The following is a 26,324-nucleotide window of genomic DNA, read 5'->3' as shown; positions in this document are numbered from 1 at the left end:
AAATAATCTGAAATATCATATCGATAAAAGAACAATATCAATAGTTGCAAACAAAGCTTTCAAAAATAATATTTCCCGCAAGATGAAAATATTAATATTCGAACAATCATTTAAAGTAGACGTTCCAAATGATATTATCTATTCATCCAATAACAAATAAACGGAAAATTGTTCTTCGTTTTCCTAGAATTCAAAAATATTCGACTAATCGCCAAAAGAACGTAGCCTACGCCAGAACGTCTACAAACGGTAAAAATTACGATACCGAAACGCGGGTGCCCGAAAATCTTTAATCACGAATAGTGCCGCTCGCGAGACGAGAGGGGGACTTCCCCGCGATCTAGGAAGTTTCGAGTAACGTTCGCCAGATGACGCAAACGTTTTTCAGGCGTGTCGAGCACGTTCGGGTATTCGTGCGCGGTCGCAATCATTCGTGCGACGTCGGGGGTCGGGTGGCGGTGAGCGTGCGACACTGGGAATAGGACTTGTCCAGTAAACGGCGTCGTAGAAAGTGAGCGAAAGTGATACGGAGTGTCATGATAAATTCGCGTGGACGCTCATTTCTCGATTCCTCGTTGGTGACTCGGTAGAACGAAACGGGGGGTTAAGGGAGAGGATCCAGTTCGCGGGTAGAAGGTGTGCAACCGCGAGAGAAAAAGAGAGAGAGAGAGAGCGCGCGAGCGAGAGAGAAAGAGAGAGAGGGGTGAGAAGGATCGAATCAGTGTGGTTCGTGGGACGGCCATAACTGGTGTCTGCCGTTCGGTCTCCGTTGGTGATCAACGTAGCGAAAGGGCAGATGCCCTTACGCGGTTCGCGCTCCCATTGGCGGGTACTTGGCGCTGTAAAGCCCGGATCGAGGTATTCTGCTAGATCCGGTGGTGTTAGTCGTGGCGCGTTCTCGTGCTCACTAAACTCGCGAAATACAAGGACGAGCGGTCAGCCGCCCCCCGTGGGGGGCAATCGTCTCGGATACGACAGTCTTCGTCTGGTGATCGGTGCTGGTGCTCCCTGTCGCGGTGATCTCTGTCTGGCAGTAACGACGGAGGTAGCGCCGTCAACAACAACGGCGACAACGAGAACGATAGCAGCGCCATCAACAGCGCGGCCGCCATCGCACCGAGAAGAAGTGGCAGCAGCACCACCGCCAGCACCAGCGACTATTCCTTCGAGGAGAGAAAGACGAAGAAATGCCCGTAGGTCCGCGAACGGCGACGCGATTAAACATGGAGGCCCCGTCCGGTTTGTAACACGGTGGCCAGGTCTCGTTTAAAACCGTACCGCCAAACGGAGCCTCTTGAGCGAGAGCGCTCCTCGAGTCGGGGCTACCTAAAAGTCGCCTTTCCTTGCTCCGTGCTACTTTTCTTCGCAAAGGTCCGCGAGCCTGGAGGATGGAGCTGCGCGTTGGTAATAAGTACCGGCTCGGACGGAAAATCGGGAGTGGCTCATTCGGCGATATTTATCTAGGTAACTTCTCATCTGTTCGCCTGTGTTTCCCTTTTCGACGTTTACCTTTTACTTGTGCCCTCCCCTCTTCCCCCTTTCCTTCCCCTACCACCTACACGTATTATACAGTGACTCTCATATTCGTTCACGCACTTACCTAAATAACAATTATGTGTATAAATAGTTGTGCGACCTAAATATGTTTATCCTTTATCGTCTGTATCCTCGTTGCACCTCTGTGACGTAGTTCTCGTTACTTCGACGGGAAATTCGACGTTTCACGTATACCACGGTCAAACGAATTTGACAGCTTCCTGTGAACAAATTTGGGAATCACTGTGTACACATAGACGCACGTACATACCGTCCGTCCACCTACTTGCGCTAGTTTGTCACATATTTGCCTAATGGACACGCATGAATGCGTCAACTCCCCCGTTTCAAACGTGTGCACACCTTTTCCCACTTTTTTCCCTCGTTGTCTAGTTCTTTTTTTTTTATTTACATTTTTCCCGCCCCTTCTTCTCTTGACACCCCGCACACTGTTCCTGGTTCCGGTTTGTTTTGTTCGGAAAACCGCGTGTGTGACCGGGCCTTTTGGCCTTTTTCTGTCATTTCTTAGGTACCAACATCTCCACCGGCGAGGAAGTCGCCATCAAGCTAGAATGCATAAAAACGCGGCATCCACAGTTACACATAGAATCGAAGTTCTACAAGATGATGCAAGGAGGTGGTGAGTAAAATTTCGGCTGGTGTAACCGTGTACCGTGGAATGTCGGTCGTCCGACGAATTATTTCGAAACTCACCGCCCGTGTCGGACGAGAACCGTCAGAATTTTCAGTTTGTTTGTTGGACAGCTGGTTGAGCTCTGGCCACTGAACCTTCTTTCTCTGTCTCTCTCTTCCACCCCCTCGCTCTGCTGCCCCCCACCGCTGTTCCTATGTCACTCCTTTCTTCCCCTTCCGCGTTCTCTGTTCCTCTTTGTGACAATGTAATATGGACTTTACCGTTTTAACGATTATACATTTCTGTTGGGATATTAGCATTGTAATTATGTAAATGTTTACAGGCGACTTACCAGTTGACGTTTGATGCCTGTGAGAATTTAACTTTTTGATACTCCTTCATCCCCCATTTCCTCAATATAATTTGTTTCTTGTTGTCGAATTGAAACAATGGTAATGAATTGTGCGATGTAATTATAAATAATTAAATTTGTACATACTTCCTTAAAAGTGGAACAATGAAATTTTCGTATACTCGGTTACTTCCACTTCTCAGTGGTGAAGGTGTTCTTAAAACAGCAATAAAAGAAAACTTTCAGCAGTTTATTTTTGTGTGCTCTGAATACATTTATGGCTGTATTAGATATGGTACTTGCACTCAACTGATCAATTTATTCGGGGGTTATATTAGATCTTGTTGTTTTCAACGATTCGTGTAAGGCTTTTCCAATAAGTGATTTTTGATCTATTTAAAGCAGTGCATTCAATGTTATTGTAACAAAGAGTTCCTTTATAAAGAAGGTCATCCAAAGCATTCATTTGTAACAATATTTTGTGACTAATGAATACAGATAGTTCAATTATTCTTAATTTTAATATGATCTCTTAAATTTAATATGCCCCTTAATTAAATTTTTCAAGCAAAGTATAGATATATTACTTCTAGTAATCAATAAAATTTTAGTCTTTATTTTATGTTGTAGTATTTATAATTATTGATAAATGATTTTAATTTTACATTATGATCAAGTATTTTATTGTAACATTTCAGTTGGAATACCTACCATAAAATGGTGTGGCTCAGAAGGTGACTATAATGTAATGGTAATGGAACTACTTGGTCCATCTCTGGAAGATCTGTTTAATTTCTGTTCAAGAAGATTTTCTTTAAAAACAGTGTTGCTTCTCGCCGATCAGTTGGTAAATAATGGTTTATACTGAAGTAAATATGTTAACTGTTCTTATCATTATTATCATCATAACACGTAACTAAAAAGCCAATCTTTATTGCGATCTTAATACTGCTTGTATTAAGATTCTTGCACTTACACCTTTCTACCCAGATTTTATACCAAATGGTTTTAAAATGCATGTTTTAGAATGAAATGATAGGTATTTCTTAATTTTATTATGTTTTCATTATGATTTACTTGATTGTAATAAAAAGTTCCATTGTTTGTAATTCATGGTTTCTTATTACGTATTTTCAAACAACTGCATTAGCTCATTCTTTAACAAGAGATAAGGATTATGTACGCAGTGCCATCTGCTCTTAAATTGGATCTTTGATTCTATGTATTTATGGTGCTGTTGTAAGTGCAATGTATTATGCTGTTCAAAGTTCACATTGTGATTATGTGCAAGTTTTCCTTTCCTGCTCTCCGTTGGTGAAATAAATTACAATATGGGTAACATTCTTATCAGCTAACACAGTCATTGGCTGATAATAAGACTTGATGGTCTCAACAAAAACAGTGTTTTGAAGAGAAGTTGGAAATATTGTGTAAAACTCTGGTTTTAAGAAAAATGCATTCAGCAAACAGCTACTTCTGTATTGGTCTAAATGTGGAACAAACTTGCAAAAAAAAAACAAGCAGTACATTTGAAACGTTTTTTTTACATTGGCTATTTTTTTCTTAATCCTCAGTTAACAATGTTTACAGTTTAATGAACTTCATCAGTCCAGTGCAGTGTACGGAAAGTGTAACAATAATTAATCTCAAGTGAACATATTCACAAAACACTAAATAAATTATCATTATTCTTAGCAATAATGTGTCTTACTAAGAAGTAATAAACATGTGCATGAAATACTAGAATTCACGATCTTATAAAAATATACTGGCTAACAACTGTCTGTAAAATGTTGCATTGACTCTTGTGTTCTTTGTCTACAGATATCTAGAACGGACTACATTCACAGTCGTAATTTCATCCATCGAGACATTAAGCCAGATAATTTCTTGATGGGATTAGGCAAGAAAGGAAATCTCGTGTACATTATAGATTTCGGGCTGGCTAAGAAATATCGCGATGGTCGTACTCACAAACACATACCCTACCGAGAGAACAAGAATCTAACGGGAACAGCCAGGTTTGTTGACCAATAAATTTTAGCTATATTGTTAGAATACGCTTCTCAGTATGTTTACATTTTATAAAGGATATAAAGTCTTTGGGTGAAGGTGCATTGGAGATTTTAAGGTGTCATTTCATCCATCTGTGAAACTCCTTGGAATCTCCTGTCTCCGCTCAAAAAACATTTGTATCCATTATGAATGCAGAGAATAATTGTGAACAACAGCTAAGATGTGTACCCTACATAGAAGGTAGTGAAATGATTGTGTTTTATCCGTCAACAGATACGCGAGCATCAACACACATTTGGGAATTGAGCAATCACGGCGAGACGACCTTGAATCTCTAGGATACGTTCTGATGTACTTCAACAGGGGTAGTTTACCCTGGCAAGGTTTAAAAGCGGCTACTAAGAGACAAAAGTACGAACGTATCTCAGAAAAAAAGATGTCCACACCTGTCGAAGAACTGTGCAAGGGTTATCCTGGTAAGCACCAGTTTCCACGTTTCATGGTGAAGGCAGTTTCGATGACCTTGACCCTTGACCTTTGATCTTGACACTGAAATCCCATTTTCGTTATATTGCAGTAGAGTTCGCGTCGTATCTGAGGTACTGTCGAGGTTTGCGTTTCGAGGAGAGGCCAGATTACTCGTATCTCCGACAACTGTTCCGGACGTTGTTCCACGGGCAGGGATTCACCTATGACTATGTGTTTGATTGGAACATGTTGAAGTTTGGAAACGTGAGGCAACCGACGTTGCCGTCAGCGCAACAGGCACCGATGCATTCACAACAGACGAACACCGCGCTGCCCTCCGGGACCAATAATGATCAGGAACATCGATCAAGGTTGGTGTTCGACCGATCCGAGTTAACACGTTGAGTACCGTGTGGGCCACCGTTGCGCCACGTTGATTATTCTGCTCCTTAATCCTCTGTTGTTTTAACGGAAGTACATGTTTCCATTTTAATAGTGTGTATTGTACATTATCTTCTCTTTCTTGTTAATCATTGTTTTTGTAGTCTTAGGAGAATTACGAGACATATCTTACGAACGTATAATAAATGCAGTAACGTGTACCATCGGTGGCCCACGCGGCGTGAATGGAAAATCGCGTGAATTTAGCGCGGCACTCAACTTGTTAAGCAGGACCTCCGCGCAGACACCCCGCATACGAAATCAGACGTGAACATGTTTAGCGATCTCTCGCGTGTCTCCGCCACCATGCCCACCGTCCTTTCATGTGTATAAATAGCATGGTCATTTCATTACCCAGCAAGTTCTATTCTCGGCGGCTGGGTCAATGAATCGGGAAATATACGCGTTCAACAACAGAAATAATCAAATACAAGAAATCCTTTCTCTGTGACTTTTGTTTTCTCTGTTCTGTAACGTATTTATCTAAACACCCTGTATAGAGGTGCAACCGTACTATTATAACGACTGGAAGGTTTAACCCTTTGCACTTTTCCTTTGTGGTGGGAATAATGGTAGAACTGTTCTCAATCGATTTTATTTTGTCAAATGAATCTGGTACCGTGTGGTATTTTCTTTTCGGTTAACTTCACCGTGAAGTGCAAAGGATTAACGCAATGCCCCTCGGTGAGTCATGTTGTTACTAGGGCTGACGAATTCTGCGGACATTGTAACGAAAACTTTATCAAACATTAATTCATTTGTAAGTGATATTGCATTCTGATATGTAAATATGTGCAAATAAAATACAATGAAGTACCATTTATGTGAATTAATTGAATTTTCATACAATTACCAGTTCAGTAACAACATGATGCATTTGAAAGACATTATACACTACTACGGATACTCGGAGAATCGGTTTCTTAAATGACATTAGTCGTATAAGCTCGTAAGAGTAGGTCAAGAACAAAATAACTCTTTAATCTGTCCAAGCTGTTTAAGAACATTATCTTCTAATCCATCTAACGAATACTTAGCCTACAGATTCTGATAAAACTTTAAATTAAAAAATATATCTTCTCATTCATAAGGAAATTCCTTGATAACTCTAATCTATATCTTCTCGTATTAGCTCGGGATACGTGTTATCCTTATAATGCGAATTCCTATAAATATAAAACCACTTTTAACATTAATCCAAAACCTTTATTATTTAGCGCAATTCACATAAAACAATATTAATGTAACAATTTGCATCCGGAAAGTCAGTTAATCAGGTTTCATAAACGCCATCAGTTCCAGCTATTAATCGTCTAATCAACGCATTCGTTCCAGGCCCTACACACGGCAGTGTCTAGCGAACGCGTCGGTGACGACGGTGGTGGGTCCGACCGTGGGTACACCCTCGAACCTGAGAAGCTTGCGGCCGAAACGTGAGGCGATGGACGCGCTCCGCGATCAGGACAATCAGGAGAAGATTGACCTGCAAGGTAAAGCCCAGTTCGACCAAAAATTATCGGTTAGCGGTCAGCAGCAGCAGCAGCAGCAACAACCGGAGGGTACCGCTGATCGAAAAACGCAACTCGTGGTTAGTCACTCGCAGCCAGGCGGTAGCGAACTCGCGCAGCAACGCTCGAACCCTTGTCAGTTCACCACGTTCAAATCGTCCCTGGTCAGGGCGACCCCGGGCGTCGGGTCCCTAGGTATATCGGACTTGTCCCTAGAACATCGGGAGCCAACCGTGCCACCAAACCGTGCCGCGGAACCGAATACAACCGCGTCCCGCGATTGTTATCAATCGATCGATCAATCGCGCGAGCCGAATCCCCATTTTTTTCCCCGGTACGTACCGACCAAGGAGGCAGATCGCGAGGTGGTGACGTTCGACGGTGGACCACTTCCCGGGAACAGGCTCGAGAAGAGGGAGGACAAGTTGGACAACATCAGTGCAGACGTTAATAGAAATTCTCAGCGCATCGCGGACAGTCGCCGCAATTCAGGGACGATGGAGTACGCAGACAGAGAGACCAAGAGCAACCATTCACCCGGTAGCAAGGAGGAAAAGCAGAGGAACTCCCACAGAAGTCTGAAATCGTTGGAGAGAAGCTACTCGGCCCGCTCCTGGTTGGACGGTATATACGATTTATACTTTTGCCACAGCAAACAGTGTAGCCTAGATTACTCGCAGAAATCCGAGAAATCGACGGACACGTTCGCGAAGAAGCCGCCACCCAAGAAACGATCGAACTTGTTGCAGCGCGTACGACGAAGCTGGAATTTTTTACGCGAGCAACGAAAGTTCCGGCTACGACATAAATACGAGAGACCACAGAGCTCGCAGGAGAAGTGCGAGTATTTTTTACGGAAGTGCCAGAAGAACGAGTTTTACGTTCAGAATGGTTCGGCGGTACAGCCGATCGTGATGATCCCGAGCCAAACTATCGCCAAGCCGGAGGACAGTGCGCTTCTAAAAAAGAAGGACGGGGAGGAGAATCCGCTAAAAAAGAACACCGAGGATACCGAGAAGAAATCGGGAGAGAACCTCACCACCAGTCGTGTGGTCAGCCTCTGCGCGCGGAGCTTGCTAAAGCTGGACGAGTTAGATTGCTTAAGCACCGTAATGACCACCAGTGAAATTGTGTTCCAATACAAGCCGCGACAGGTTATTCATACTCTGTCAGAATGCCTCCTGGACATGTTGGTCTGTACTTGCTGTTAATGTTGTTCACAGGGAATGTTGTCCGTCACCATCGAGCGATCTTTGTCCGGCGGGTCCTGCTATCCTATGTTATGCTTGAACAGGTCTGGTCGGGATTTCGGTCTTAATTTTTTTCTTATCCTTTTTGTTTCTTCTCTCTGTTGCGCATACGGTGGAATAGATCATGGACGTTATAGAGTCCAATTACGTCGCCAAATAACCAATGGAACCAATTGCTCTTCTCCTTCTCTGGTGAGAAGAGAGATTTTTATACGTAACGCATACACTGTAGGTACTTGAACCTATGATCTCGAGTGAATCTTTAGTATTATGAATCTCGTCTTATTCGATCAAGTGATACTCTTTTTCTACGATTTATAATTTTTGATATGATTTATTAGTCTTAGGGGAATATATGGCGGCTGAAAATCTCATCCCGATAAACGAAATTCCAGAATATCCAAACGTCTATGTTCACGACGTCTACGACGCTGGCCAAACGACTGATAAAAATTGCCTAAAAACCAGCAGAGTTCCTTGTATTTTTTCAAATAGTTCTGATATTTTTATACGATATATACATTCAGAGAACGTACGATTCTCATTCGTCATTCATACGATCGTCATTCGAGCTTCGGAGCTCGCGTTCCACGAATAGATCGCTATTGTTCGTTACACGGAACAATTGAAATTGTCTTTCAAATAGATACCTTCGAGTAGATTGAAGTAGATCTCTGTTCATCGTAAAATTACATTTGGAAAGAGAAATGAAGGTACGTTCGTAGAAAAAAAGAAATGAAAAAAAAAGGGAGTGTGTAAGTTAACGATCTTCAATCGTTCAGAGAGGAAAAATTTAGTCGGTTCACTGTTTTTTTCAATCATTCTTTACATCGCATATATACTTTTCTGTTGTTCGTGCAGCTATTGGTTCAAATCGTTTATTTAACGTTCACTCCACTTTTGTAACCAACTGTATTGAACATTGTAAATTAACCGGAGCGCCCATTGTCGACGTTCCCGCTGATCGTTGAATCGTTTCGCGAAAGGCAGGGAGAATGTGGAGGATTCTCCTCGACTCGTTGACGAAAAGTTGTAATCATTCTGTTTTCCATTGACAGTGACAGATTGTAATGATGAGGAAGTAGCAAATAAACGTTTTTCCATTCAAGGACTGGTCTTCTTTATTTATTTCACCACACGACATTGTCGAATTATCCTTGTCAAAATTGCATTTCTTTTTTGTTCTCTCACTTGGCTTGAATGGAAAAACCGAAATCGCGGGACGAGTTTCGAGCACGGCACGGCGGATCGAAAAACAAAACCGTTTTTTTTGCATCCGCGAGAGAGGGCCATCCCGAAGGAACGAAATTCGTTACGCACAGGGGAATCCTCTGCGTTCGATCGTCGCAATTGCTCTTTTTGTGTCGATTCTGTCGCATCATCCGTCTTCACGAAAGCGCATTCCTTCTCGCTCATGGAATCCCCTTTTCTTCATACTATTTTTTATAATCATCGTCAGGTTGCCCAGTTGAATCGCTAGAGAATTTTTTGTCATGTAAACGACCAACCTTGGAAGATCGTCTGTTACCTCCGTGCTGCCTAATCATGGTCTCCTCGAGATTCAGAAAATCAGGTTTTCGATTTACTACGTGAAATTTCAACTTTCTCCTTATGAAGATATTAAAAAAATCTGCTCTTTATAATGGTTCAGAAAATTCTTAGAGAATATCTGCTGAAACTCGAAGAGACCAAGCTGCTGCTTTCCCAAGAAGAGAACAGTGAAATAAATTCGCGATGATTCCCAAGGTACGAGCAAAGTGGACGCCACTTCGTTGACCAGGCACACCGCCGGCAAGAATCGGCGTGAAACTGGTGAGATCGTCGCGCGCGGTGGTTTCAGCTCGCGGCATAACCACCGTGGTCATTCAAGACGCGCGCTTTTGCAACACGAGCGCTCTGTTCTCCAGTTTCTTATTTTTTATTCTGCCGCTGACCAGAGCTACCGCACCGCTGCGAGCACGTTTCGCGGCTCTTCTCAGGGGAACGACCGTCCCGCTGAACTCTTCGGATTCCGCGCTCGTATCCAATAAAAAGAGACTCGGCTAGACCGTTTCTCGATCGCTGGAATACGCGATCCTCGCGGGTGATCGACCATTTAACCATGTTCACTGGGAAAAACGAGTTCGTTACCTCCTTTGTATTCATTCCGACCGCCCGATCGAGAAATGCGATAGCCGGCTGTGACCTTTACGCGGATGTTTTTGAACTAATTTACGCTAGAATAGAAACTCACCCTCCGAAATCCGAAAATGTCACGAGAAAGATCGATATTTTCAATCATTGAACACGTAGTCGCAACATTTCAAGATTAGGCGAACAATATTCTCGTAACATTTCGATTCCCTTAAAACTCTTAGTAGCCAAAATGAATTTATCGAATGAAACAGTGATGCATAAAGAGGATTCGTATTCTTTGAGAAGGATATTGTTCACCGAATTCATTTGATCGTTCGATAGGGTAATTCCAAGCGAGATGGCTCGATCTCATTTAAACCGTCGAGTATCCATATTCTCAATCATGTTTACTAGATACTAATACCTTCTATATAACTGTTATACTTTCTGTTATTCTTTCTGTTAGCTATCAATGCTATTCCTGATGCAACAGTTTGAAAAAAAGTGAGCCATCTCACCGCGACTTACCCTATATCAATGATTTCCGAGGCGCGAGTCCTCGATCTTTTCATCATGCGAATCTGTTATTTTCTTCCTGGTCTATTTCAGTGACTGGCGTGCCCGGCCCGGAACGAAGGGTCAGCATGAGGCTGCACCGTAGGGATGCAGCTGCAGCCGCAGGCGAGATGCAGCCGAAGTCCAAGTGAGTTGCTATATCACGCAGCGGTATCATCGCCGCGCTAAAGCACCTAAGTATAACTCGCTCTGCCTAGCATTTAGGGTGTGGTCTTCGGTGTACGTGGCTTCGTATAACCGGTTGTACATGTCTCGGTTCCTCGATGTTGCGAATTAAATCGCGCGCCGCAATAAACTCTCTGCACCCGCGGGATCTAATTCGCGGCCTCGCGTGATCGCGCGTCCTCAATCCGATCGGGTGTCCGGACGGAGTTGCCTCGCCTCCTCGTCGATCCGCCCGAGGATCTCGTTCGACGAAGAGTTTCAGTTTTTATCAGCGTGTCTTGCTCCAGTTCATCCTTTGAAACAGAAACAATTGTCCGAATAATCTGTAAACGATGCACACTGTCGGTCGTAAGTCATAAGCCGTTCACGGACGATACAGCCGTGAACAGTTCGTTCGAGAATTGTCGTAGCTAAACGAAACTCGGCGAGTCTTCATTCTATCGATCGCTTGTCCCTTTCGTTCTGTCTAATTTCCATCGTGTGTGTCCATTTCGATAACTGTTAATCGGTTCGATACGAGCGACGATTTGCGATTTCGATGGTGGTGTGTCTGTACCGGAGATTGCTAAATGACCCAGGGAATGAACTAGTCGCGCGATTCGGCTCTCTTCAACTATGATTGCCTTTTCTTTGTAGCCGGCTGTAGGGCGAAGTTAGGCGAAATGTAATCCGATTAGACGGCGGCGACGATCGCAGCGTGATCGTTGATTCGAACGCAAGTTACTTTCCAGTAATTGTTTAACTGTTTAAGCAGTTATCTCGATTGCGTTTGTAGACCGGCGACAACGCGGATGGTAATTTGCGATCGAATCAACCCGCTGCGTTACGATTTAGTTTTCACTTGCGATTATTCAATGATTCGGCGTTGATAACGGAGGAATAACGTTTCTTTTGTATTTAGAAAGATAGAATGCGTGTTTCTGTCTGTTCATTTCAACTTTCACATTTCCAACGCGTGCCTGGCTATTACGCAGCGAAGAGCGATCCATTACATTTCTATAACGGTTCTCATCGTCTAATCAGATTACATTCCGCCCAACTCCGCCGTAGAGGCTCCGTACTGCTTGCGAACTAGATCTCGATGTGGTTGTCGGTGTTAGTTGCATTATTACTCAGCTCTAATTTTTTGCCAGGTCACACTTTTTTGGTGGATTGGTGTCTTGATACCGTGGCATGGTTCTCGTCCGGATCGTTTAGAGGTCCGGGGAGAAGTTGAGAGGGGAAACGGAGACTGTCGTCATTTGGAAAGAATGTTGATCACCGATTCAATTGAACCCATTACACTGCGACACCCAATGCTATCCTTGGTTCCTGCAGCGTATTTAGAAAGTCACGAGTCGCGCGACATATTATATTTTTCTGTATAATATTCGGGAAACTTGACGATCACGTGAAAACGTGATTCAATCGTTTTCCTTGAACTTTTCCAAGACTTTTCTCGCGACCCAGTAAACACGCTACATAAAGTATTTTCCCGAAGCGAATCAAGATCATTCGTACGAACGTAAGCATGAATATATATTCTTTCCAAATGCGACGTCCGATCTATTTGCCTGCTGTCGGGTGCACTTGGGATGGTATTTTTTCTTCAATCACGATTATTACCAGTTTGTATATTTTTTGCGTGACAAACGCGAGCGACTGCGACACAAAGTAAATTGGCTTCTTTCACGCTGACCGATCGACACATTCGTTATCTATTTTGTTCACTTTATTGTCACCTTACTGGGAACGCGATGGATTCCGTATGCGCCGGGTGAACGATGAAGACGTTGTGCCACGTCCTCGCGTGAATACAGAAAATCACTCTCAGAAGCTCCGGGTTTCGCGTACCAGCGATTACGTTTTATCGCTTAAATAATCTACCGAAATTGTAGAACAAAAAAATATCGGTCGTACGTCACACCGAGATCGCTGGTACGAGACACCGTTTCTCGATTCCCGTGAGGAACGTTGCACAGGGGATGATCGAAAGGGCATGATCACTTGTATTCCAGTGATCGAGATCTACACGTAATCGTTGAAACTCGCCGACATTACCAAAGTAAAAATGATTCACGATTTAACCTAACGCATCTGTTTCGACTCACCGGAATCACAAAACAGCGAAAGTTTTCAGTTCGCGAGAAGAAAATCGTTCTTTTGCCTATGAAACGTGGATTCGAAAGGGGTTGGAATCGCGAGGATCTCGATCACGGAATCGTTCACGCTCGCCGGAATGCCCGATGACTGGGAATCGGATCGGAGGATATCTGAACAGCCGTGTTCCGAGTTGCGAAGGCGCTTTCACGTTTCGGTTTCAAGATATTCGGCCGCGCGACCGATGAATAAGAGCGTGACGAGAGGCAGGGGGTGGACAGACTGCCGAGCGGATGATTACGATACCGCCGCTCGGTAACTGGCCGCTGCACCTTATCGTCAGCCGTCTCGTAACCTTCCGATAAAAGCACTGTTTACGAGTCTCGTACTGATTCACGAGCCGCTGTCTCGGCGGGAATAAATTGTTCGGCCCGATGGGGATCGGGCGTCGATCTTCGATCGATTGGACGAAAATTGAGACGATTAATCGGTTAACCGGCTGATCTCTTATCGTAAGAATCTATTTCTGTTGCGATCTTATTGCAGTTGATACGGCTATAAGTATCGTATCCGCGGAGAGATCAGGGGAGGGATTTCTTGAGCTCAATTACTTCGTATTTTGATGGAATAAGTGCTTAGGAGTATGCTGATCGTCGAGGGTGACGATTAGCGCGAGTACTCGCAGGCTTGTGAAGATTCCTTACTGTTTTATAAGAATTAAACGCACGATGGTCAAGTACGGTGAACAGTTTCTCGCGAATTTCGACGAAAATTCGGACACGCGGTGGGAGATCTTGAAACCGAGCCATTGGGCAGGATATGCACGTTTCTATTTACTCCGTTGTCCGAATCTCCTCGACACTGTCGGGAACAATCGAACAAGGATGAGAATACAGTTCCCACCGTCTTGTGGACAGTTGTCCGTAGAAGAAGCGTATCGAAAGACGCATTGATGATGGATCGCAACTCGTATCGTTTTTATTGCGACATTTTGGACGATGTTTCCATCGGGAACTCGAAACGGTTGGAACTGTATCATTTCCGGGCGGTGAAAGCCAAACATTCTTTATAAGAACACACCAGACACACACGCATACACGCACATGTACACACAAGCAGACGACAGAGACAGACACACACAACACGATATCTTCTCTCACAATCTGAATTCGTAGACACAGATATCCGGCGTCGAAGTTCACCGGAAACCCGCTTTATGTTCTTTCGTTGACTGTTTTTTCAGGTAACCGAAAGCCAACACACTAATTCTAAATCACGAAAGTAGGCAAAGAGGGGGCGAAATAATCTCCTGTGCCACGGTAGCGGACGCCGGCGAAAAACTGAAATCGTGGACGATATACGTTCGCCTAGCGATCCTTCTCTCGGACGGCGGCCGGTCGATCTCGAGCCTCTCGCTTTCGTGACTCTTCGATCCCTCAACCGATCGATCATCCCCCTTCGAGCATCCACCATTATCAAGAAACCAAAAACCAAAAAAAAAAAAAACAAAACAAACAAACACTCAAAAATTAAAATTCCTTCATCAAAAGCTTACCAAGAAAAATCTCAGCCATGAAACAAAAAAAAACCAAACAAAAAAGATAGACAAAATTCCATCTATCCGAAACATATTTCAATGTATAAAAGATCGAAGCGAGTTTCCGAACGATTTTCCAAATCTCTTTGCTAGAAAGAAAGGGGTTCATTGGGAAGAGGGACGAAAGACGCTAATGTCGCTGTTTTGTGTGTCTTTTGTTTTGGAAGCGCCAATGCGACGGCAATGGCCCCACCCATCCGGATGGGCAAGCTGCAAGGCATAAAGCACAAGTGAATCAGCAGCCGCAGCAGCAGCTCCAGCAGCAGCCATAGCAGCAGAAGCAGCAGCAGCAGCAGCAGCAATAGCAGGCTCGTCATCAGCGTCGTCGTCTTCAGCAGTAACGTCATCGTCAGTGTCATCGGTACGGGGCAAGTGTCACTTGGCCAACGTGATCTCGTGCGCCCCGCACGGTGAACCGTCTCCCAATGGAGAATCGACGATCGATTCGGACGATCAAACCCGTTGTCGATCCGTGGAACCCTCCGTTCGCTCTTCTCGAGGCTCTCGAGCGGTTCCAATTGATCCCGAGTGATCCAGAATAGTCTGGAACGGTCCCGCTGTCCACGGAAACCCTGAAGCTTCTCGCCGGAGGCGTTCGAAACGCTCGGACGGATCGATCTTGGACGGAGGAGGATCGAAACCTGGAGGATCTCGTCCCGTATTGAAGATAGATCGCGGCTCGCCCGCCGGAAACCGAGGACAACGGGGGAGGACTTAGTGGGGACGATCCATGTCCACGTCGATTTTTAGTAACTATGATTGTCGCTGATCCTCCCAGGCTGAACTGTTGCCTAGCCGGGCTGGGAACCAGCCAGTGAACGAACTAAAAGCAGTCGGTTCGGTTGGCGGAGAAGGTTGCACGGCGTCCCGTGAGATCCCTTCGCTTTCGCGAGTGTACAGTACGCGGCTTCGATGATGGTCCTTTGCACGTACGGTCTTGGTGATCTATGGACCGACCGGAAGGATCGAAATTTTCGTTCGAATCTTTTCCAAGTTTTGCTAGTGGTCCTCGGAAGGATTTTAGAGATAGAAGAAAGAGGAGTCCTCGGGGGGAGGCTGGATTTCCTCTTGTTGTCCTTGCAGGTTCAATCAAATCAAAGTCTCTTCGGGTACTCTGGGTTCCTCTGCGTTCGCGTAGTTGGCTGCCGCGATAGTCGTAGATTCTGTGTCCTCGTTGTTGTACGGTATTCTAATTTGTTCGGTTTAATCCTTTGCCTGCCTGACGGAAAAGAACTCTGTATCTTTGCAGCTTATGTTTCTTTCAAAATAGTCTGCGGAAACCACGATGTACTAGCGTAGAAGTATGTGGACAGGTGAAGCGGTTAAATGGAGGTTATCATTTGGTTCGTTGTTGATTGGTAATCGTTTAGTTTGTTATCTGGCTCCTCAGGGAAGTCTGGTTCTTAGAGGATAAGGATTATGTGTACCGCGGGAGGGAACGTCGAGCGAACTTACGAGGTTGGAAATATTCTTTTTTAGGAGTTTGATTCGTGCTGGTCGACGAGTGAATTGAAGAGCCAGCGAACGTGTCGGGGACCCAGGGATCGATCGACTGTAAAATATGTAGCATACCCGATCAACCGTGACTTGTACATAGAGAAAATCGTGAAAATCGATGACCGGACGGAGCGTCTGAAACGTCGATAGCGCTCGGAGCTGTGAAATGTAACACGAAGGGAACGCGCGAGTATCGAGACGATCGGCGATCGTGATTACACTTCGGATGATCCCTAAATACCAAGTAAAAGAGAACTAACGCGAGCGACCCCTCGGTTGTGATAAACGCTCGCTTTTATGAATCGATTAGCTCGACGAGCTCATGGCGAATCGATTCCCGCTGCAGACCAACATAAGTGTCCTGTAATTTCGTAACACCGTTTGTTAGATAGTAACATAAATAAATTCGAACGCATCTATGAACATGTCTAATTCTAAGAATGCAATTGTGACTTACCGCGAATGCGTAACTGTGATGAACAAGAAGTCACTGACGGTCAATTTGAATCGAGCACTGTTTCTTCACTGCTTCGTCAGACTAACGCAAGAAAATATTACATATCCGAACGCATTTGTGTTACAGCCTAATAACAGAATTCATTGTGGATCTCTTCCAAAAGCATTTCATTCATTTGTAATGACTTATGTTCAAAGAGGTGTCCCGTCGATTTTACCAAGGATAATGAGATCGTTAACGGGTGTACTTGTCGAATGTAAAAAGTGTGTGGTTTGCGGCAGTCGGTTCGCGAAATGGTCGTTGTTCACCCTGAGAAGCATCAAACATGAGTCGCGCCAACATCGATCGAGCGTACTGTACAGTCCGTGACCGCGCGACCTTCGCATTTCTCCACGCGTGAACCCGATCCGCGTTTGATCGGTTCGCTCGGGGAAGGGCGATCGTTTAGCACGATTTAAGGCTTCCCGTTCCATCAGCACGCCTCTCCTCGACTTGTCGCGTCTTCTTCGGCCCCTCATTTTTATACGATTAAGCCGTGCTCGGCGAAAGATTGTAGGTGTTTAATCACGTGTGGGTTTGGTCCTGTTCATGGAACGAGGCGATCGTAATTTCACCGAAGAGAACGATCCAACGAGACGCACCGAATGGGAAACTGGGATCACCTGCGAACAGCGCTGAACTCTGTCAATTATTGATTCGCGTTAACGGCTCGGTTCTGTTCGCAGGCGTTCCCTGAAAACGAAAAGGAAACGCTGTGACTATAATAGAGGGGAAATGTTTAGAAGTTTAGGGAAATGACAGGAGCGAAGAGAGTCAGGACGAAGAGATCGTTTGCGTACAGTAACCTAAATGAGTTCTAGTTGGAAATGATCATTGCTCTGATTCGATCGTGAAATTGGAAAATATCGAGAGGTTCGATCGGCACCGCGTTATCAGCGGATTGTACCGGATTGCGCCTTCTCGTCGTTGTTGGGACTTAGTCCGGATCGGTGTTTTTTCTTTTACTATGTAGACATGGTCCTGTATAGGATGATTTTTTAATCGGCGAAAGCGATGTTGCTTGATTGTAAAATTGAGGCTTAAAGCTTTGAAAGGATGGCTATCGACGAACAGCGCCAAATTCTGTTCTCATTTTTACCGCCGGGACTTGGTTCTGTTCAAAATTCTCTATGAGCTCGAACTTAAAAGTAATTGTAAATTAGAATTGAATGTTAACGAGCGGCGAAGATGTGACTGTAGGCAGGGTGGTTGCCTACGAACGCTATTGGACTTGTATTCTTTGTAATTCCGAAGAATTGATTCTGTTTGTAATTGTTTGTAAAAAGTGACGAAGGAAATGCGTATTGTAATTTAATCGATTATAATGTTGAACGCTGTTGAACGCTACTCGGAATTCAGAAACGACAGGCGTACTCGGGAAAACGGATTGCCAATGAACAGCACCAAACTCTAATCTTCTCTGGCGTGTTAGGAAAGTCCCTCCGAAGTATCTATAAGTTCCATTAAAAATTCTCGTACCGATTAATCGATCGACTAAGCTAATATAAATAAGAAATTAACGAATTAGATTTTTATATTTCTATTATTATCTTTACTTTATATGTGGCATAAATATATATACGGCGATATATTTGAAATTATGTTTAGTTGAATTTAAGGAAATCTATGCACGTCTCACTCATATTATTTAATTATCGGATACGCCCGACGAAGTGGCGGAAAGATCGAGTGTTTTCCCTTGTATATTTTTTAAAGGAGTTTACTTGAAAACAAAAAAAAATTAGACCCATTCGTGTGTGTCAACGATCATGGTGACTAGCATTCGGACTAGAGCCTGTCGTAATGGGACTTTCCTAATACTCTGTTCTCACAGTGTGTTCTGTGTGCGTGTCCCTCTTCGTCCCGTGTGCTTGTATCTCGACTTACGTGTTCGTGTACGTGCGTAATTTCGTGTGCTCAGACTATGGAGACTCCGGGTGGAGGAGAGGAGAGAAAAAAGAGAGAGAGAGAGAGAGAGAGCGAGAGAGAATGTGAAAGAATGCGAGAGAGAGAGAAAGAGAGAGAGAGAGAGAGTGAGAGAGGTGAGAGATTGCTCTCGGACTTGCGTTAAAAGCGAGCGATAGACGTCGAATTGAATTTTGTAACTCGTGGCAACAAGAGAACTCGCTGTCCCCGGTTCCAACAATAATCGAAGCAAAAAGGAAACACGAACTGTGCAATACATTCTTTTCTATGAGCCTTCGTTCGCAATGATAACAAATTCTAAAACTAGCGTCTACGATATCGGTAGCTTTAAGTGTTTTGTATCTACTTTCAGAAGGAAAAAAAATAATTATCCGATTAAGTAAACATTTCACTCGTATTTATTGCAATTAACCATCAATACCGTGTGCGAATCGGAATTAAGTATACGCGATGCTTACGGGGACGATTTCGAGCATACTTTTCTTCGTTGAAACTCGAGAAGTCGGCGTGGACCGTACACGATCGATCTCCATGCGAGTTCTTACCTCGAGTTAAGCTCTTCGAATTGAGATTGAGGGAAAGATCGCCTCGACGAATGAAGGATTTTTTACGTTTGCTACATTTGATTTTTATACACACGAATCCATGACGTTGCTTCATTTCACTCGGAATTCCGTTGTGCTCTCACCGAGACCGGAAATCACGCGGCGACCGTTGCATGCATCTTCAGCCCCGAGTTTCAGGGAATAACGAAGACTCATACGACAAAATTCTGTTCCTTCCGTTTGAAATGCATCGAAGTGAACCCAACCATTCCGATGGATATTGACATCGTCGAGAAACCGACCGGATATCACGTTTGTCTGGAACGTGAGCGTTTGCTTTGAGTCCTCGAGTTCTCTTGACTGCGCGAGTCGACGCACATTGACTGTCGAGTGACAAGAATCTACCACCCTATCTTTATTTCCTCCGATCTGCTTCGTAATTTCATTTTTTTACTATACCAATTTATTTCAGTTAACGCGCGGGACAGCAAACCGTGGCTAACTTCACGGCGATGCAAAAGAATTCGAATAACATCCACCGTTATGGTAGTCAGTGTGTCGAGGAAAAGTTGCGAAAGTCCGAGAGACAATTCGAAGAAAGAGAAATCAGATTTCAATCAACGTCGCACGATCATTTCGACGAGAGAAGTGATTTTCCGAAAGGATAATTCGAATAACGATCGACTGGACCGATGAACCGATTGATACATGACCGGAAGAGAAGACAACTCCAATCGTTCCCGCCATGCATTTACTTCCATCCGTTCGCTGCTACATTTTCCATTCCTCGTCACTTCCCGTTTCGATTCGTTCCCACTCTCCTCCACTTTCCCGCCGAATTTATGTGTAAAATAACCGTGGACGCGTTGCATACGACAAACAAACGAACAAACAAAAAAAAAAGGAAACGGAAAAAGAGATGAAAAGCAAAAAAGACGTGATAAGAAACGATACGTCTATATACACATGTACACACGCACAAAAGCATAGAACGTGATGCACCATGTGTGTGCATGTATATATACACATAAAGGAAAAAAAATTATATATATATACATTATATATATATATATATTATATCGACACGTGTTTTTCTATGTATTTTTCTTTTGTTTTCATAGGGTACACTACTACCGCTACTATTATTACTATTACCATTAACTATTAACTATTAACTACTACCAACTACTACTACTACCAATTACTACCGCTGCTGCTACCGCTAATTACACTATTTACTATGTTGTAAAACTCGTATAGGGAGGCGAATTGATCGTGCAACGATCTCCTCGGGATTATTCGGACGGTGGTCTCGACCGATTGGAAAGACCGGAAGCGGCGGGTCCGACACGTGTGTCGCCATGCTTAGATCGCGTTCTTCGTTACCGTTCTTGCCTCCTTCCGTTTCTCGTCCTCTGTGCTCGAACACGAAACAGAATTTCATTCCGCGATTATTCGAATTTCTGTTCGCCGGCCGCCGCGAGGATCGGTTGTTAACAATTCAATCGGACCGGTAAGAATCAGACGAACCAGCGAAGTAATCGGTACGCAGCCGATCGTTTTGGCTCGATCGATCGGATCGAAGCGACGTAGATGCACATAACATTTCGAGCTTTCAACACGGAGGAAACGAACACTGCCAGCGCGAGCGAATGTCCTTGCGTTTACCGTCACGACTGAAAGGCACACGGAAACTCGTCGTTGTTTCCGACCCGCCGCTTCCGTCCCCTGGATCGTCACGTTCGCGAAATCCGCGCGAGACAGGTGTCATTCCCGAGAAGATCGATGCTTGTGTGTAAAGGGAGGACTCGCAGGTTCCTCCGTTTCGGTTTTTTTTTCTATCTCTCCTTTCTTTTTTCGTTTAAATGGAGCTCTGAAACGCTGAGTCGATGGTTTCAGCGAGGAGTCCGTGCTCCCGTTCCTCTGCTCGAGATTCTTTGTTGTCTCTGTTCACGCAGTTTCGTTTTATTCGTGTATTATACCGAGATAAGAAGTTGGTTGACTATCTACAACTGAAAATTACACGATAGCAAGGGTAATTGTTCACCTACGATGATTATGAGTAGCTGTAATGACAGTACTACCTCTGTTATCGATTGAGTGCAACGAAGAACAAAAATGAAAGATGCAACGTATTGAAGATTCCATATCTTTATATCCCAATACAGAGTCTACTATGTGTTAGAGGTCTTCTTAGGGGATTAGGTAGAGCAAGCGAATGGTTTTTCATAGTCCAGTGTAATTTTGACTTGTAGATAGTCGACAATGTATCTGTAATATCCTTTTCATTTTGTACATTCACGTATCACGCATCTATTACCTTTCTACGTTCTTCTCTCGCCAGTTCCTTTCCTCTCGCGTTCGTTTCCCTTCCATTTCTCTCTTCGCGCGAGCTCCATCGCGGAAACCATCCACTTCGCTCCGGCAGGCTAAGAACGCGAGATCCACGATCGCGAGGACGCGGTTCGTCGTCGAATCGATCCTCCACGCCGACCCCACAGCCGATCCACGGAAAAAACGGAAAGCGATCGCGCGTGCTTGATTCCGCTCGGCCTAGAGAAGCTTCCTCCTTCCGGGGGAAAGCTTGTTCCGTGCGAGTGACTTCTCTCGAACCGCGGGAAGCGAGGACCGTGAACGAAACGGAAACCATTTGGCAATCGACGACAGAAACACACGTGAACGCATACACAAATACACATAGAAAGAGAGTGAGAGAAAGAGAAAGAGAGAGAGAGAGAGAGAGAGAGAACGATGTTAAACGACAAGAAAAAAAAAGAAATGAGATACTGGTCTGCGGACCCGAGCAGCGAGGAATCGTCTCGTCGAGTTATCCTCGTCGACGTTCCCGCATCGAGACGGACGATTCGCGCGATTCATTGTACTGTAACTATTGCTAATCGAGCGACTGCGTCGATGAGACCGGTTTGTATATGTACATACGTGCGATCATTATGATCCATTCGGACGGACGTGTAGAAGACGACGATAGAGAAATAGCGACGGAACGAGACAAACGAGAAATGGATTACTATGAACGATAAGCCGAGAGCGTGCGAGAGGTGATCTCTTCGTTTGCGCGAGAGCGAGTGTGCGCGTGTGGTCCGTTCGATTCTCCGCGTGTCTGCGTGTAAATCACTGGAGACCGTTTAGGTAGGGAATAAGCGATGAGAAACGAAGGAAATCCGAGGTGGCGCGCGAAAAACCTGTCTTTCTGTACCATACGAGCGTTCGGGAGACCGAGGAAAATCGTTTTCAGGTGTCGCCGACTCGTTCCCGTTTCATTTTCCGCCGCGACTCGCCGGTTGTCGCGTCGATAGATATATTCTCTCGCTTCTGGGAAACATATACTTTGCTGGAGAGCTCGCTGGGGCCTGGTGAAATTGGAATCGCGGACGTTCGGCGGTTTAAACCGCAGACCCTTCGACGAAACGACGATGAACCCCGGAAAAGGGAACCAGCAACAACCGAATTCCATTCGACGCGTTTCTCACCACTCGGGATCACTCTCGAAACCGTATTATTTCAACGCTAGAACTACCGAGCAATTCAAGTGACCTACTTCAAATTTCTTAACCGAATCGGAGCAATTTCCCGAGATTCGAAGGGTCTCTTATTCTTCTATCCGTACGAGTACACATTATTTCTCTTAAATCGACATGATTTAACACGTTGAATGCCATGGTCACCGGTAACTCCCAATCAAATCGAATTGCTGTTCAATTAAACGATTATTTGGAAACATTTGTATATTATAAACAATGCTGTCTAATACGACATTGAGCAAGACGAGCGATAATGATAACGCGATTCAATCGAACGATTTAATATTATATCTTCATCATTTCGTGTATTTTGCTCTAAATCGCGCGGCGTTCGACGTGTTAAACACCCGCGAAAGGAACTTCCGAAACAGCTCGGTTTGACCCGTCCAGTAGTTCTAGCGTGAAAGAATCCTCCCTTGAAATTCTGAAAATTGTGCGTCTGGAAACAATTTCACGAGTCCCCCGTGTCTCGTCCAGCGACTGTAAAAAAGGAGGAGGAAGAAGAAAGTGAGAAGAGAGGTGTGCGAGTGTGCTTGCTAGCGTGCGTGTGGTAGCGTGTTGAGAGGAACCGCGGAGGAAAACATGATATTCGTGGCTTTCGTTTTCGCAACCCCCCCGCCCCAGCCCCAGCCGACGCCGATAATTTTCGTTTCTCTTTTGTCATCGCACGACCACCACCTCTCGCCATCAGCCAAGCCAGCCTCGAGCTTCCTCGCGCCGCGCGTGCGTTCACCCCCTGCCTCCTGTTATTCACGTTTTCCTTTCTTTGTAGGTTGATGAAAAGCACGAACGGCTGACAGTCGAATCGATCGACGCTACCCCCTAGCTATCCATGGATCTCGATCGCATCCGTAAGTGATTTCTCTCCTCCTGTGTTTTTTCCGTGTGTCCGAGCAGAAGGGATTCAGGGTGGACCGACGACGGGGGAGCTTGATTCTTCTCGGCTTCCCCGGACACTTCCAGGTTCCGCTCCTTGCGCCGCGAGATCTTCGAAATTTATCGAGACGATCGCGCACGCGTGCCGTTACTTAACGCCTTATCTACCGGTGGTCGTTTAGCGATCCGCGAGAAGATCGGCGATCAACCGCTGAGGATGTTCTCGTAATTGAATGGCAATAGCGGTTGTGAATCGGTGAATCTCGTTTCTGATCGAATGATTTCCTTGTTCAAGATTATTCTGTACAGACGATAATGAAGCTCCTCTTTGATATAGTAGAGCGATTAAGGAGCCTTGTCGTGAGGCTTTCGGTAGATAAAGTGTTAACGAATTGTTGCCCGCTCCGGGGACGCGTAAGTACTCACCGAATTGACGAAGCGCGCGGTTCGTTATTTATAGGGGACGTTGAATTATTTTTGAAAATCGGAGGGCGCGGAATTGAACGTTAGGAAGCATTCGGAAAATCTGTGTCTCCGCGGATACGGACTTCGTTGTGTATATTTAGGTGTCCCGTTCGGTTTAGTGAGTCCTGTACGCCGTCGAGTCCTCATTACCACCCTGTGTAAAGGAGAAACTGAATCCATTGCTCTCAAGTGGCACGGAGACGCGTTGAACCCTCATTTCTTTGTTTTATTCGGAACAATTGAGAATCTCCGTTGATGGCAGGAGCGAACGGATCGTCGAGAATCAATTGATCCGCGTTGGACGAGATGCGATCCATCGGACGTTCGCCGACTACAGTGAAAATGTTGATTCAATTACGATTTACTTTATTCCTGTAATTTATTCTGTACACACTGAATTCGCGATCGATTGTACAAACTTGCAATCGAACCGATTACGTTTCATGCTTACCGAAATCGTTACACTTCTCGTAGAGAATAATTCCCACGCGAACCTCGTTAACGCTCCGATCGGACCGCGTTTCGTCCAACCGTGATCCGTGGCTGTCGATCGAGAGGTGAGGCGATAAAGGGCGACAAAGGATGAAAAAGAATAACGTGTAAATTCGCAGCTATTTAATCTGTCGTTCACGATCGGGTCGTCGATCCATCGGACACAGAAAGCTTCCCTCCGTTGTCGTTGGCGGCTCGCGCTTTCCTCCGTTCCCGGTGGATCGACCGATCGGCCGATCGGCGCAATTAAGGTGAGAACTAAAAAGCTTGCATTGTCTTGTCATTCTTGATGTGAGTTCGTTAAACTCCTAACTTGAAGTGCAATTGTACGGTTCGTCGTTGTACGTTTCGCTTCTTCGTTCTCGGTGTGTAGCCGTATATTGCGCGAACGCTGTCGACCGCGAGGCATCGAGCCGTGTGAACGCCGAGCTTATTTGTCCCTTGGCATTTTCTTTCGTTCGTCTTTCTTGTTGCGATACTTTTAATCTGCGCGTTGACTCGAGATCAAATTTACGAGGCTCGTCGCGGAGAAGAACTCGGATTCTTCGGACGAGAGGGGACAGAAACGGTCAGCCATATTTAACTCTGCTACGGTCCTCGGTGCGAATGTACATTTCGAAGGAACGCGTATATTGAACATCATTTTCTCGGATTTTCAACGCGAAAGGGACGTTGAACGAATGAATGGAATGCAAGAACGTAGCAGGGTTAAGACCAATACAGCGATGCTACTGATATTAACTGTATCGTCGTGATCACGCGAAGCGATTTTTAATCCGGAACGCATCGTCGAACATTCGATTCCCCGGTCGTGAAATGAATAGTAAGAAATAGATGGTTTCACATGCTCGTATCTGCAGTGTCACGGTCACGCGAAGTCACAGAGTTCAACGAAAGTGTTCACCGTGAACCTTTGAACCCCGTGGAGTCTCGGATTTTCTCGCGATACGAGATCGATCCGGTGATATTAGTATTTCTTGTCGCAACCGTTTATTTTTTACTAAAGTAACATAAATGTGACTCCTCGTTTCGAACTGAAAATCGCGTCAAGTCCGCGTGTCGATATTATTCGTGTTCGGTGTGAACCGTCGATCGCGTAGGATAGATTACAATGATCACGTACGAACGAGCAAAATCAACCTGGCAACTCGCAAGGTTCCCGATTAAGAATCGCCGGGCGTGAATCGAGTCAACGGCAAGGTCCGACGGTGTTCAAGGGAAAAAAAAATGGGAAAGAAAATGGGAAAAAAGAGAACAAGCAAAATTGTCTTTCGTGAAGGCAGTCTGATTTCGCGTTTTTCTCCGCCACTTTTTACGTTTACCGTAGGGGTAAATAATACCGATTTAGGAGCCGGAAAACGAACGTTTGTTTTAGATCGGTAATGGCGGCGGCCGGCGGGGAGCGAGCGCGGCGACCGGTCGTCATGGTAAAATATTTTCGGAAATACGAGTTTCTTCTTCGACGGCCGCGAGCGTGCCGCGGCGTTCCCCGCCGTCCGCCCGCTAAGTTCTAGTTGAATAATAAAAAGAAGAAACGAAGCATTTTTTAAATTAAACGAGATAAACGAACTGGCTGCGTTTCACTCGATCCATCGGATTCCGTTCCGTATTTCCCTTCTTCCTATGGCAGAAACTCACTTGTTGGTATAAACTAAGTAATTTAATAGTGCACCCTTGCCCTACGAATTATTTCTTGATTATGATCGATGCAACTACTTTATCCTTAATAATTCTAGTAAATTCCGTTC

At 44.9% G+C, this 26,324-nt stretch overlaps 1 protein-coding gene across 8 annotated transcripts; it reads left to right on the top strand.

The window, feature by feature from the left end:
* Window positions 1-391: 391 nt before the first annotated feature.
* On the top strand, window positions 392-26,145 carry LOC116430498 (casein kinase I-like). 8 transcript variants are annotated; one of them, XM_031984741.2, is made up of 9 exons: window positions 401-1,464; window positions 2,066-2,176; window positions 3,221-3,369; window positions 4,347-4,543; window positions 4,812-5,014; window positions 5,116-5,377; window positions 6,783-6,937; window positions 10,930-11,023; window positions 14,905-26,145. In XM_031984741.2, exons 1-9 carry the CDS (start codon window positions 1,389-1,391, stop codon window positions 14,969-14,971), a joined length of 1,314 nt encoding a protein of 437 aa, XP_031840601.1. In that variant the 5' UTR covers window positions 401-1,388; the 3' UTR covers window positions 14,972-26,145. The 8 variants fall into 8 exon arrangements, with proteins under 8 accessions (XP_076225089.1, XP_031840596.1, XP_076225092.1 ...); XM_031984742.2 differs by having other exon boundaries at window positions 402-1,464; window positions 23,516-26,145; XM_031984743.2 differs by having other exon boundaries at window positions 402-1,464; window positions 14,384-26,145.
* The last annotated feature ends 179 nt before the right edge of the window (window positions 26,146-26,324 follow it).

Source organism: Nomia melanderi, chromosome 7, assembly GCF_051020985.1.
Source record: "Nomia melanderi isolate GNS246 chromosome 7, iyNomMela1, whole genome shotgun sequence".
NCBI classification, from domain to species: domain Eukaryota; kingdom Metazoa; phylum Arthropoda; class Insecta; order Hymenoptera; family Halictidae; genus Nomia; species Nomia melanderi.
Note: the sequence above shows the minus strand (reverse complement) of the source record. Positions and strands in the feature narration are given on the sequence as shown.

Coding starts and splice junctions, on each gene's coding strand:
- LOC116430498 (XM_031984736.2), top strand. CDS start 1,389: ATGGAGCTGCGCGTTGGTAATAAGTACCGGCTCGGACGGAAAATCGGG. Junction 1,465..2,065: donor ATTCGGCGATATTTATCTAG/GTAACTTCTCAT, acceptor GTCATTTCTTAG/GTACCAACATCTCCACCGGC. Junction 3,370..4,346: donor TGCTTCTCGCCGATCAGTTG/GTAAATAATGGT, acceptor CTTTGTCTACAG/ATATCTAGAACGGACTACAT.